This window comes from Triturus cristatus, chromosome 1_2 (assembly GCF_964204655.1).
Source record: "Triturus cristatus chromosome 1_2, aTriCri1.1, whole genome shotgun sequence".
Taxonomy (NCBI): Eukaryota; Metazoa; Chordata; class Amphibia; order Caudata; family Salamandridae; genus Triturus; species Triturus cristatus.
The window spans coordinates 714,669,838-714,682,978 of record NC_140580.1 but is presented as its reverse complement, the minus strand read 5'-3'; the positions used below and the strand labels follow the sequence as shown (position 1 = coordinate 714,682,978).

Below are 13,141 nucleotides of genomic sequence, written 5' to 3'. Positions count from 1 at the left end.
ATGTGTCGAGACACAAAAAGGAGGGACATATAACAAACATCGACCACAAAAAAGTAGGCCTTTGCCAAGGTCACACAAAGCAACAAATAAAAAGCGATGGGCGAGCTGTAAGCCCACAGAATAAACACAACATGTCTCGAAGAGACAGTGAATGTGCTGCGTAGGCGACACCTAAAAAGGATGTCATGAAATGTTGTAAGAAAAAAATCTATACATATTTTTGGCAGATCCTATTGTTATTGACCAACATTTTGCGTCAGATTTACAAGAAACGAATGCAGCGTGGTGCAGCAAGTCATTTTGCTGCACCACACTGCGTTAGTTTCGAAGCACAGGGATGCAACATATTTACAACTATATGTTGCATCTCTGTGCTTCCTTCTGCGCTGGCGCACACACTGCTGCCATGCGCCGGCGCAGGCACCCTTGCACCATGGTGCTAGGATGCCTGCGTCGTGGAGAGATTGTTTTTGTGCAGGAAGGTGCACCTTCCTGCACAAAAACAATCAATTGAGGTGATTTCCTTTTCCAATGCATGCTGTAGAATGCAGCACGCATTGAACGAGGAAAAGAATGGGGAGAAATTAAAACATGTCTCCTCGTTGCACTTGGCGTAGCATTCCGACACATTTCCAGATTTATGATTGCTCGTAAATCTGGAAATGCATCAGTGGACATGGGTGTTCCGTGGGAACACCCACAGTAACACCCATGTCAGGCCCCTAACACCCCAAGTACTGCGTGAAAAGGGACAATACATTCGGGAGGACCGGGAGCAGCAACATAGGATCATCGTGGGATTCTTTTCCTGAGACAAATGAACAGGAGTTTCCCCTCCCCTCCCCCCATGTGGCAAGTAGTTGTTTCAACTAGGGCTTGACGTTTGGAAGCCATTTAGGAAACGGAGTGCGGCCTTTGCCACACCCACACAGTGGTATTTTCTTGCTACTTGTTGGTAATATCGGAACCCCCAGTTTAATCTTAGGTCCTGATGAATGCCCTGGACCCGTTCGGGCCTACATGGCAGAAACATGCTGACCATCCACGAGACGGTTAGGGGACACTAAACACCCCACTCACCGTCCTTTGTTTTTAGCATCATATAGTTATTGGCCACATTAAAATTTACCTTCTGGTAACTATAATGATTTTTAACTTCACTTTCCATCTCACGGGCCCCCACTCCTTAGTTTAGAAGTGCATCCCTGTCTCCAGGTGTATGCCCGCCCTCTATCAAACGAAGGTTTTAGAGGGCGAGGACTGGCCGATGATGAAGCATGACACCAGGTGGTGTGTGAGACCAGTCCGTCACTTTTTGTGAGATGTCCCCACTCACAATGGTTTTATAACTGTAGCAGGGTCTAAACTCACTAGCAGCAGCTCTTTTGTGGTAAACACGAAATTTACTAGCACAGGTAAAGCCACGCAGGGTGGTTTTACGTGTGCTTGTAAATATCATGCAGCAGGTTGCACTTCCAGTGCGTCACACAACGTGAGGCACTGGCGGCGCAAGTGGCTTGTAAATCTGCCCCTTCACATTTGTGTCCTAAGGAAATGAAGGACATTATTTAAGTTTCAGAATCACTCTGTTTTTTGGTTTAGACTGTTTTCACATTATAGACCTTGCATTAAGGTACAACTATATAGAATTGTATTGCACATTTCATAAGAAGACACTTTATGATTCATGCAACCAATCATTGTACAGAAATGCACCATGCTTGCAAATCTTAACTCCTAGTGCACCCTTAAAATAGCAGATCCTGTGAGATTAGTGTATGTAATGTAAAAATGTACTGGAATAGATATAAACAAAAGATATTCATTCATTCTTGATTTGCTTGGTCACTCGTTTTTTTAGGTCTCGCCTGACCCAGCGCTTGCGCTGGTCTGGCAAGACTTTAAGTAAAGGCTTAAAAAAAATGCTACCGCCGGCCACAGCTTGCAGTGAATGTGCGCGGGCTTGAGCAGAGGCGCCATATGGCGTGATTACTGCTGCGCGCGCACCACTCGCACACATGCACTGCAAGCTGTGGCCGGCGGTAGCATTTTTCCCCCGCGATCACTTTCACTTTAGGTAAAATCACCGCAGGATTACAGATTTACACAGTAACGCCCCATTCAAATAGCGGCACACTTGGAAGCTGGTGGTATTAACACACCACCTGAATTACCAGATACCACGTTATGGGATTTTCCGAATGCATTGCTACTGCGACAGGATAATATTCACAGTGCAAGGGTTTGAGATTTTAACCGTAGTCTCCTGACTCTAACATGCATTCGTCCACACTAGTCCCGTAATTACAGGTTCTGCCATGGGCTTTCTATAGCTGCAAGGTAATTCACGCTGCTTTATAATTTATTCCTGCAATACGTAGTGTAGGACCGGGAAGAACACCTCTTAGTTTTTTCATAGTATTTTTCTCCGCAGCAATGAGCCATCCATTATTGTTTTCATTTCATATCGTGCATACAGACACCCGGATACGTAGGTGGTTATATCTCAACAAGAATGAAGTCAAACTTCTTCAGTCAAGTTCAGACAAAACCAGAGGGTTGAAACGAGCGGCACAGAAAGGAATGCGCGGCATGCTCAGACTCAGCGTGTGGTTGGCTGCACTGCAAGATTCCAGGCCGAGCCACACATTATTGCACCAAAACAGATCAATGAATACTTCCGGGTCAGGAAGCATTTACGTCGCCCTTTCAGGACTGCAACTAGACAACGTTCGGAAGGATATCATCTATCCAAATCATTTTTTTATTTAGAAAAAAAAAAACCAAAAAACACGAGACGTGGGCATATCGAAGAAAATACATTAGAACTGTAGAATGTTTAGTGCTTCCTACTTCCGTTAACACCATCTGACAGTCGGTTTTTGGCACCCTTGATGGGGCGTTGTTACACCCCAACTGAGACACGCAGCACTCGCATAATCCTCAAAATTGCACTTCTGAGATGCATAACTTCACAAACCAAGTAGTTACAACTCCTAATAAAAGCATCACTTTAATGGCAATTCAGGAATCTGCCCGCTAAAAACATTGCTAATTCTCCTGGTCGGGTATCGATCACTCGCGACTACTAGATACCCAGTAACCAGAATTTGCCAACTCCTATGTATCCAGTAAGCACCACTACCAGCTCTTATACACCCAGTAAGCAGTACTACTTGTTCATAATTAACCAATAGAATCAGCTCCTATATACCCAATAAGCAGTACTACCAGCCCTTTTATATCCGGCAAGCAGTACTACCACTTCCCATGTACCTAGTAAGCAGTACTATGATTGTATTGCTATAGTTAAGTTTTTGTGCCTCCTGTAGATAAAAGACCTTTGTTGAGTCCATCAACTGCAGATGTTGCTACAATCTTGAAAGAAAATCAACTCTTTAAATGAAAAGTGTACCTCTCTCGCAACTTTTTTGCTACTATTTGAACTATTTAAAAAGGTCTTTGAGAAATATGGTCTGGGTGCAAACCCTGTCTGCTCCATTTCCAATTGTACAAGTAGAAAAAATTATGCAAAAGACTCCAAAATTGCATTACACTTGTGCACATTTTATGAACATCTGGTCCCATATAATGTAGAAATAATGCTGTAATTCAAAACGGTAGTGTTTCATCATTCTCTTCGAACATCAAAATCTACAGAGCACTTCATTTTTAAAAATAATTTAAACATCAAAGATTGCATCTGCAACGAACCCTTGATGGCAATAACATCTGGCAAAACCCAATGATCAGGGATTTATATAAAGAAGCATTACCTTGATAATCGTAGTATTCTTGATTTTCTGGAAAAGAAAAGAACACATAAAATAGAAGCACTATAACACAAAGGATCAGACATTTTCCATTGTACAGTATAATTTAGATAAAATCCCTCCTTTTCCCAGAGTGTTAAAAAAGCTTGTAGATAGAGAATGTACAAAGGTTTGAGCGCATAGCTAGTCTTTTTCATTAACTTTTCGGGTGAAAGCAGCTAGTCTGTGGAATTCTCTTCCGTTGGAGACTCGCCTTTTGGACGACCTCTTCTTATTTCGCAAAGCTTTAAAGACTGTGCTATTTTAACTGCTCCCCCTCTGTGCTCTTTGTTTGTCACTCCCTCTGTTCTGTTAGGTGCGGCTATGTTTATCTTGTCATGCGCCAGGACGCCCCTTAGCTGGCGCAGCTGTGCGCACTACAAATGCCCCTAACATAACATAACATAACATAACAACTTGAAGCACATGCCTTGACAGATTTCGCGACTAGCTCGTGGCGCACAAAGAGAGTTTGTGAAGGGATTTCGCATATACACATAGTGTGTATGAACAATGTGAGGAGAGTGGTAGACATCAACAGATATTGTGAGGAGTTTAGGGCATCACGATCAACCGTGTGAAGCATTCGGTTTTCAGGGACAGCCTGTATCAGAATAATAACGTACATGGAATGTGAGAGGAGCCTTACATCGACTGACAAATTATGAAGCGTTTGTAACACAGACAGTAAGACCCCTATTTAAAAAACAATGAGGCATATGTACCAGCCCCTATCTCCACCACAACGTCAATTTTACCGACGTTGTGGTGGCGATAGGGGCCTCGCCTTATTTACAAGGCAGTGTTAAGCCACTTAACGTGGCTTAACGCTGTCTTGTAAGTAAGGCACCCTTTCATGCTGTGTTTAGCGTGAAAGGGTATGGCAATGGGTGTTGCGGTGGGCGTTCCACCGCAACACCCATTGAATTTGACGCTGCCCCTTATTTACAAGGGCAGCGTAAATAGGAGGCAGAGCCAAAATTAAGACCAGGGAAAACCTGGTCTTAAACAGGCAAAACGAGGGGACATGCTTTATTTCTCCTCTTTTTTGCTGTTTCTATGTGTGCTGCCTTGTGAAGCACACATAGAAACAGCAAATTGCCTATGATTGTTTATATGCAGAAAGGACCCCCTTCCTGCACATAAACAATCATTTTTTTTTAAAAATGGTGTGTTGCAACTTTTATGTGTGATGCATTAAGCAGCACACAGAAGTTACAAAACTGAATTTGAAGATTGTTTATGTGCAGGAAGGGTGACCTTCCTGCACATAAACAATCTTCCCCCCAATGCAGACACCTGTGCACTATTGTGCAAGGGTGCCTGTGGTGGCACTAGGCAACTGTACTCAGCGCCAGCGCTAGGAGAAATGCAGAGTTGCGCCGCATTCTTGTGATTACGGCACATCCCTGCGTTTTCAGAATGGAGAAGCGTGGTGTTAGAAATGTTTGCGTAACGCCACGCTTCTCCATTCTGCTGTAAATATGCCCCATGGCACATTGCTAACGCCACGCAACACCCATTGCCCTCCCCTTTCATGCTAAACACAGCATGAAAAGGTGCCTTATTTACAAGGCAGCGTTAAGCCACGTTAAGATAGGGGCTTGTAAATATGCCCCAATTTGTGTTGGGCTTGTGATTTTCAACTCAAACCTGATGCAAAGCATGCTGCTGCTATTTTCAATCCAATGCAAATCACAATTTACTTTGGATAGTAAACAAACGTAATTCAAAGCTGCGCAATGCACAACAGGGTTCAGTTTAAAACTTTAATTTGTGCTTGGAAATGAGAGCATTCTATTTTAAGTGGCTGAGACATGCACTGGAGAGACAGAGGGATAAATATACCAAGAAGTAATTTTTTTTCTTTGTGATTTGTGCTACAATACAGCAAATAACTATTTGCAAAACAAGTGTTCTGTTCTTTGAGGGCCGTTGTTGTTTGTGTACATAGCTTGCCCCAGTGGAAGCACATCCCTTCATGTGTCACTTGGCATGAGTAAAAGCTCTATTCGTAAGGATCCATCCTGGCCCTATTCTGTGTGGCAGGATGCCCCCCTCACAAAGCACAATGAAGCATCATTAAGTAAACAAAGGGTGCCTTACTAACAACTGCACCACAGATATGTGAATATATTACTAATCATATTGCAAAAAGTATAAATATTTCAGTGCCTGAGGAATCCTGAGGGCAGGTATTTGAAAAGCCATTTGACCTATAACTGAATGGTTTAGAGATCCCCTGACCCAAGCAGACCTTAGCCCCAGTTTCAAATAGTGTGCAGCACACCAATGGACACATAGCCCAATATTAGGAGAGAACACCAGACTTCTGAATACTCATCGCAGTACTGGCTTGTAAATTTGGTCTGTGTAACCAGCTCCTTTTAAGGGGCCATTTTTCAAAAACTGACTTAATATATGCACAAACCAACGCTGCGTATACGGATATATCTCAGTGAATCTGACCCACTATGCTCCATTGACATCCAAAACACACACTAGCTATACTCTGCCCAAAACATGGATGTCAAAGGGCAAAATGTGCAGTGGTTTGATCAGAAATAGTGCAAACGATGTATTTTTACAGTAAATAGGATATTGTACCTAAAGGAAACAAGCAGTTTTTATGGACACCTATACATGGGTTATCAAAAAGAGGACATCTCAAAATAAGACCATGTATTTAAAGGGCCTTTATGCAACCTGCTGCCATGTTTTATGCATCACCTCTGTGCTTTACATGCATTTTAGGACAGAGAAGCAATTTTTATTGCTAGCTTTCTGTGCAGATTGAAAGTGGATAGTCAACCTTCGAGTAGCCATTCCCATTTGCCCATGCATCATCCCGGCCCCCACATCTTACCCGATGGGTTGATATCATATTGGTTGTACTGGCCATGATCTGGGTATGGCTGTCCCTGAATGTCAAACTGCTGTGCCAAGAACCCTGTGGAAAAAATGAAAAATGTTTAGGTCAATACAGCAACCATTTACAGTGGCAAAATGTAACTACGGGGAACGGAAAATACTGGGGTCTAGGCATACAAAGTCTTTGCGTCAGGTTTGAATTACTTTCTTAATGAAATACTGATGCAAAGTGTTGTGTTGGTATTTACAATACAATCAAAGTTGTGATTTACATTAGATGGTAACCAAAAGTAACACAATGCTGTGCAATGCACAACATTGCATTACTCTGTATCAAGTGGGCATTCTATGGGTGGTGCATAGGCATTCCCATGCCACCACCCATGGGGTTTAACGAAAATCCTTACATATAAAGAATTGTAGACAGGGACTTGTGTCAAAATCATGCGCCTCCTTGAGGCAGACATAAGGAGGAGAAATGTTTGTTTCTCCTTGTGTTTCCCTCTTAGCATGTGTGCTGCATTTTATAGCACATATAAAAAATAGAAACACGTTAAAGCATGGTTTTTGTACAGGATGGGGCCCCTTCCGTTACAAAACCTAAACTTACTGCAACACAGACACCTTTGCACTACCGTGTATGGGTGTCTGTGTTGGCGCACAGCAGCCAAATTTCACCAGTGCAGGGAGAGAGCAGAAAAGCAATACATCAAATATTACAAATTGCAGTGGTGGAAAGATAAACCACAATCCTACCCACAGTGTGTGGCCCGTATCAGGCAATTTTAGTGATGGGTGCTACAAGAGACAATACTCTTGTTGCGAAAAAGCGTGTTACCAAATATAATGTTTTATACTTATCCGGAGCACTTCAGATGAATAAATCGACCAGGAAATTACAAAAATTATTACAAAATTTATAGCAATGTATTTGTTACTAATTATACACAAAAACACAATTTAAAATTCATAGTGGTGAGTGCTACAACAGACAATGCTCTTGGTGCAAGAAAGCGTTAGCAATGGAAATTACAACAGTATTACCAATAATGTTTTATACTCATCTGGAGACCTTTAAATAAATAAATCGACCAGGAAATTACAAAATGTATTACAACATGTATTACAATTTATTTGTTATTGATATACACAAAGCACAATCTAAAATATAGAGATCAGTGATGTTGCCACAAGTATAGTACAGAGAGAAGGCATTGAACCAGTGTGCCGATCTTATAGATGCAGCCACAATGTAGCAAGAATGTACCAAGTTTATACAATCATAGCAAAGTGTAAATAGTACAGACAGACAATGGAAGACAGAATGAAATAAGACTGGTCTTTTACTATGTAGTGTCTAATCAGAATACACAACCAACACATTTCATGTACTAGACTTCCTCAGGACTTATTATGGTGCAAGTTATTGGTTTACTTGAAACACATCCGGCATTTGATCCTGACATCCATTACATTTATGAGATCACACCTGGGGCTGGTGGTGCAGAAATTCAAAATTGGAAGTAGTTACACTTTTGATACCATTACTGGAAATAAGGGACTAATATTTATAGATAATTTATTTGTGCATACTTTGCACCTTTGTTGCTTCTCTGGCAGCTTTTGGATCCTTTCCATGTTATGTACCGTAATAAGCCCTGAGGAAGACTAGCAGACAAAACACGTGTTAGCTGTGTATTCTGATCGAACACTATATAGGAAAAGACCAATGTTACTTCATTCTGTCTTCCATTGTCTGTCTGAACTGCGTTGCATGATTTATTTTTAGTAAATCTGGGCCTCAGTGTCACTTGAGTGTAGTGTGTTCAGTTTGAGTAAATGTTTGCCAGCATGGAATGAAATCAGCCTCATTTCGGAGTTTAGCCATGCACTTCATATCAGAGGATACTAACTCTACTCTCTTGGGTCCGAACTCGCACCTTTGAAAACATATAGGAACAGCATTACCAAGTCCCAAGTACTGAATCTGTGCTCAAGCTATAATATTTTCAAGTACCCTGAGCTTGAGCAACCCTACTGCTACTGCAAATAACAAAAACTATTTAAAGACTTTCCAACCAATACATAGTCCTTCTCATAAACACCGATTCCAGCTCAACAAGATCGAAAGATAGAAAATATCACAAATTACATAAACATAGCAAATATTTCAAAGGAAGAAGTTCTGCCATTTTCGCTTTGTCAGATCCATATTTTCCGATTCAACCGAATAAAATATAACGGAGAGGGCAATAGCCATTAACAGTTAACTCTTGATTTCTTGGAGGGAGGGCTTCAATTACAATATTTAGGAAGGTAATGGTTACAACACCAACGTCTTTCAACCTGCTATTTTATCCAGATCGCTCACCTCTCTAAAGGCATATTTCTAATCCAATAGAGTAACTAACGGGAAGAAGGAAATTTAGGGATACAAATTTTTGAATGGCATAAAAAATAAAAGAGCCAGATACTACCAGCCACATCCATATTCTATTTGATTATAATTTGCTGGCCCAAACTGCTAAATCATTACATCTCAACAGGGTCCACTGTTATCAAAGATTTCGAAAGTCTAGAAGCTTTTCCAATGGCCCACAGATGCTCTCCCATTTTCCCACTAAGCTTTTTGATGTGTAGACATTTTTCCTCATAAGAGTTCTCTCTAAAAAATCTGTCACTCGCGCTAGTCTGTTCCATTTAGTTTTTTCCAATATCCGTTCAACATCAGATTGGCCTGTAGTGATATCAAAGATAATTTAAGCGACTACTGTTTCCTTTTTATGATATGCTAAGCTGAGAATTCACTTCTTGGTTACAAGAGCAAGCGAAACCTCTTTATGCAAGACAAAAAAATGTCTGTAAAAAATGTAATATACTGTAACAATCCACATAAATTAGACACCTGCCCCAAATTGAATGTCCCCTCAGGCATCATTCTTTGACCTTTCATTGGAACGTCCTGTATTCAAGGACATATGTTGGACTGTTAGATAGATTCTTACATATACAAATTTACCAGTACAAATGACAACATACAAAATCAAGCTGAGAGCTGCATAACTCTACTTGTTACTGGTTAAAGGGAGAATTGCAACACACTGGATGAGCCATGAGGCGGCTAAACTTGACCATAGGCTCAGGGACATAGAAGAATGGGAAAGATGGACAAAATACATTTTATGTGGACCCGCAGAGATTAAAGACTAGAGGATGATTTTGTGAACTTTCTGTCCCTTGATCAAATTCCTCCATAGACGTGTAACACTGAGGAGATAATATAAGTAGACTTGCCCCTAAAAAATATTCAACGCTAACTGTAGCTTTTTGCATCTGTGTTTGAGGTCTACACAGACTGGGCATATGATGCAATTTAGTGGCATCAACACCTTTTGGGATATGGCCACATTAGGGCCATTTCTGAACTGCCGATTGTGTGAAGTTTGCCTGCAACTTTTTATCAATCATGTTTCCTTATTATTGATGTTTAATGTGAAAGATAATAATTAATAAAAATAGATAATTTACAAAAGTGGGATAAATAATAGATAATTCCACCCATGGCCTCCTTCCAAATCGATCTACTTTCTATCAATACACAAACGATTCTGAAAATCCTTCTGAGGTATTGATAAAAAATATTCCTCTAACATCTAGAAATTCTCTTTGGTATATCATGTAACTGAAAAAAACATGTGCAGTTAACCATTACTCTGTCACTACGTTCTTATGATCTTTCCCACTTCTTATTAAGCAAAAGAATATCATCAATTTGATATTATCATTTTGCAATCACACCATTCTTAATTGACTTTCTGAAAAGCTTCAACTCCAAATACAGGGCCTTATTTAAGAAAAGTGTCACATTGCTGTGGTAAAACAGCGACATGACACTTTTCAGTGCGCCCTCCTTGTGACACCATGGATGCGCCGTATTTACTGTGCAGCGCTCCATGTTGCAAGGATTTACAGATACGTCAGGAATCCTGAAGTATCCGTCAGCGCAAAAATGGCGCATTGCTGGAGTGTGTCTGGAAACAGTTGCAACTCCAGCAATGTGTCATTTCACATGGGGCTAGCCCCATGTGAAAAGGCCTGCCTTCGAGCAGGCATAAGGATTTGACGCAGTGACGTCGTAAAAGTGATGCAATGAAATCTCATAGCTTTTACAGCGCCACTTATACAAGGCTTTTCTGTGTCGGGATGCCCACACTGCATATATTATACCTGTTGCAGGGATTACAAAGTGACGCATCTGCCTAGATGCGTCACTATGTAAATATGGCGCAATGTGGCGCATTTTTTACGTCGCCGTAGCTTCACAAAAAGTGACGCAACGGTGGCGTACAGGCCTCATAAATGAGGCCCATTGAGTTGGAGTAAAATGTACACACAAAAAAATATGATATTCCATTCAGGTACGTAGGCTCCACATTAATTCTTCTTTTTTCAAAGGAAAAAAGATAAAAAATGTAAATACACATTACAGCAAATTAGACCTGCATGCACTTATCGTAAATATCATATCATTATAGAAGGGATAGAATCCCAAGATAATGGCTACAAGGTGTATAAAAATAGATCTCTAATTTTCCCCATCCCTTCCTCATCCCACTCACCATAATATCTGCTAGTCGGCTTCCCTACCCAGAACTATAACAGAATTACAGGTGATATCTCTCCATAGTTGCTTGAAAATAGTCTTGCATGAGTGGGGTAAAGTGGGTGTAGCCTCTATTAAAAGTTTGAACAAAGAAGAGAGTATTGCCTTTAGCCACTGGCTGACTGCAAATATTTTGCTCAGGGTCGAGTGAGGCCTCTGTAATGGTCAGATTAATCCCATATTGATACTGTGTGTAATGAAATTGTTCGGTTTCATCTAGTCTTAAGGGTAGAATATCACCTCTGTTAAACATTTCCAAAATTGAGAAGCAGTTCCCGCCACTGTCTCCACTTGTCAAAAAGGCTAGGCTGGTGTAAAAGCAGGATTGTGAAGGACAGGGGTGTGCGGTTAAGGAAATGTAGTTAAAGTGAAGTGTTTTACAAGGGTCTCCCTTACTGTTACTTTAGTGTTTGTAGGAGTATTAATGTAAGCACTCAGGGGTCTAGCCTGTTTTGGTTTCCACACTAGACCCCAACGGGTAACCAAAAGTAACACAAAGTTACTATGCTTTGCCTAGGGTTACTTTGCATCTAAAGGGAATTCCATGGGTAATGCTGGGAGTTCCTATGCAACCACCCATAGTTATTGATTCCAATCCCTATCTACAAAGAACCGTAGACAGGGACTTGCGCTAAAATCCTATGCCGCCTTGAGGCAGGTGCAACACGGAGTAATGTTTTCATTTTCTCTTGTTTTTTCTACTTTGTATGTGTGCTATACAATGCATCATACATGCAAAGTGGGAAAAGACTTCAAGCATAGTTAGGTCTCGCCTAGGCAGCGCGCATCCTTTGTTCGAGGAGGGCCTTTAGCCATCGGTCTTCACTTTTCAAGCACTGCACTCGTGCTTGTGGCGGCATCCAACTTGCGGGAGCGAGCAGCGGTGCGCCACGAGCACGAGTGCAGTGCTTGAAAAGTGAAGACTGCTCTCCTAAGTGTGCGCACGCGCACCACTCGCAGGCTCACCTCCTGCTCCTTTACGAGATTTTACTTTCCTTTCTCATGCCGGTTTCTTTTTTGCAGATTTATATAGCGCAAACTCGACCCAAAGGTATTGGAGCGCTTTATTCGTCTTGCTTGTTAGGAGTAAGAATTGCTTCAGTCTAACACGTCGTTTTATCTCCACCTTCTAAGTGTGCGTGCTCTCTGGCAGGTAGAATAAAGCTGAACTCGCTAGACCTCCTGTTCTCGCGTTGGTGCACAGGGGCGGTATCTGTGCAAGATCTGGGCCCACCACGCCAGGTTCTTCAGATCTCAATTCGTGAAAACACATTCTTCTCGGCGTCGTGCTGGTACGTGGTGTCCGTTTTTAATTCACACGTCTGTTCTTCGAGCCGTACATTTAAAAAGACAAGACGCCTCAAACGCAAGCCGGCTCGATGCTAGATTGTGTGAGAGAGACTGCACAGAAACCAAACCAGGTCAGACTTGGAAGCAGGGCTTTAAGTGGGGTGGGTCCCGCCGGGGCTGAATTTAGGCAGTTTTAAACAGCAGGTTCCGAGACAGGTCCCTATCGGGCTCTCCATTTTTGCCATCACCCTCCGGGTGAAAAAGAAATTCTTAACTCTGCAGTAGTTTCACCCTTCACTACCTTTTGGGTAACTTCGGAGAGGCTCGTTAAAGTTCTTTCACAGTCTCATCATTTCAGAACTGAAGGATTGTCATATTATATTCAATGAAGTCATATTTGTTGCTTATGCAACTAACAGCCATTGGCAAAGCCAAATTGTTTTATGCCACGCCCTTAATTGCATTGGCCACGCCCATTTGAGAGACCACCCAGTTTTTCATCCCA

The 13,141-nt window shown here is 41.6% G+C and overlaps 1 protein-coding gene across 1 annotated transcript in view; it reads right to left on the bottom strand.

The window, feature by feature from the left end:
• Positions 1 to 13,141, bottom strand: part of MFAP2 (microfibril associated protein 2) — a 224,523-nt gene that overhangs the window by 98,134 nt on the left and 113,248 nt on the right. Inside the window, exons 3-4 of the mRNA XM_085608588.1 lie at positions 6,679 to 6,762; positions 3,777 to 3,803 (exon numbers count right to left, since the gene is read on the bottom strand). Of these exons, the coding sequence (XP_085464714.1) occupies positions 3,777 to 3,803; positions 6,679 to 6,762 (111 nt within the window). The remainder of the gene's footprint in view (positions 1 to 3,776; positions 3,804 to 6,678; positions 6,763 to 13,141) is intronic.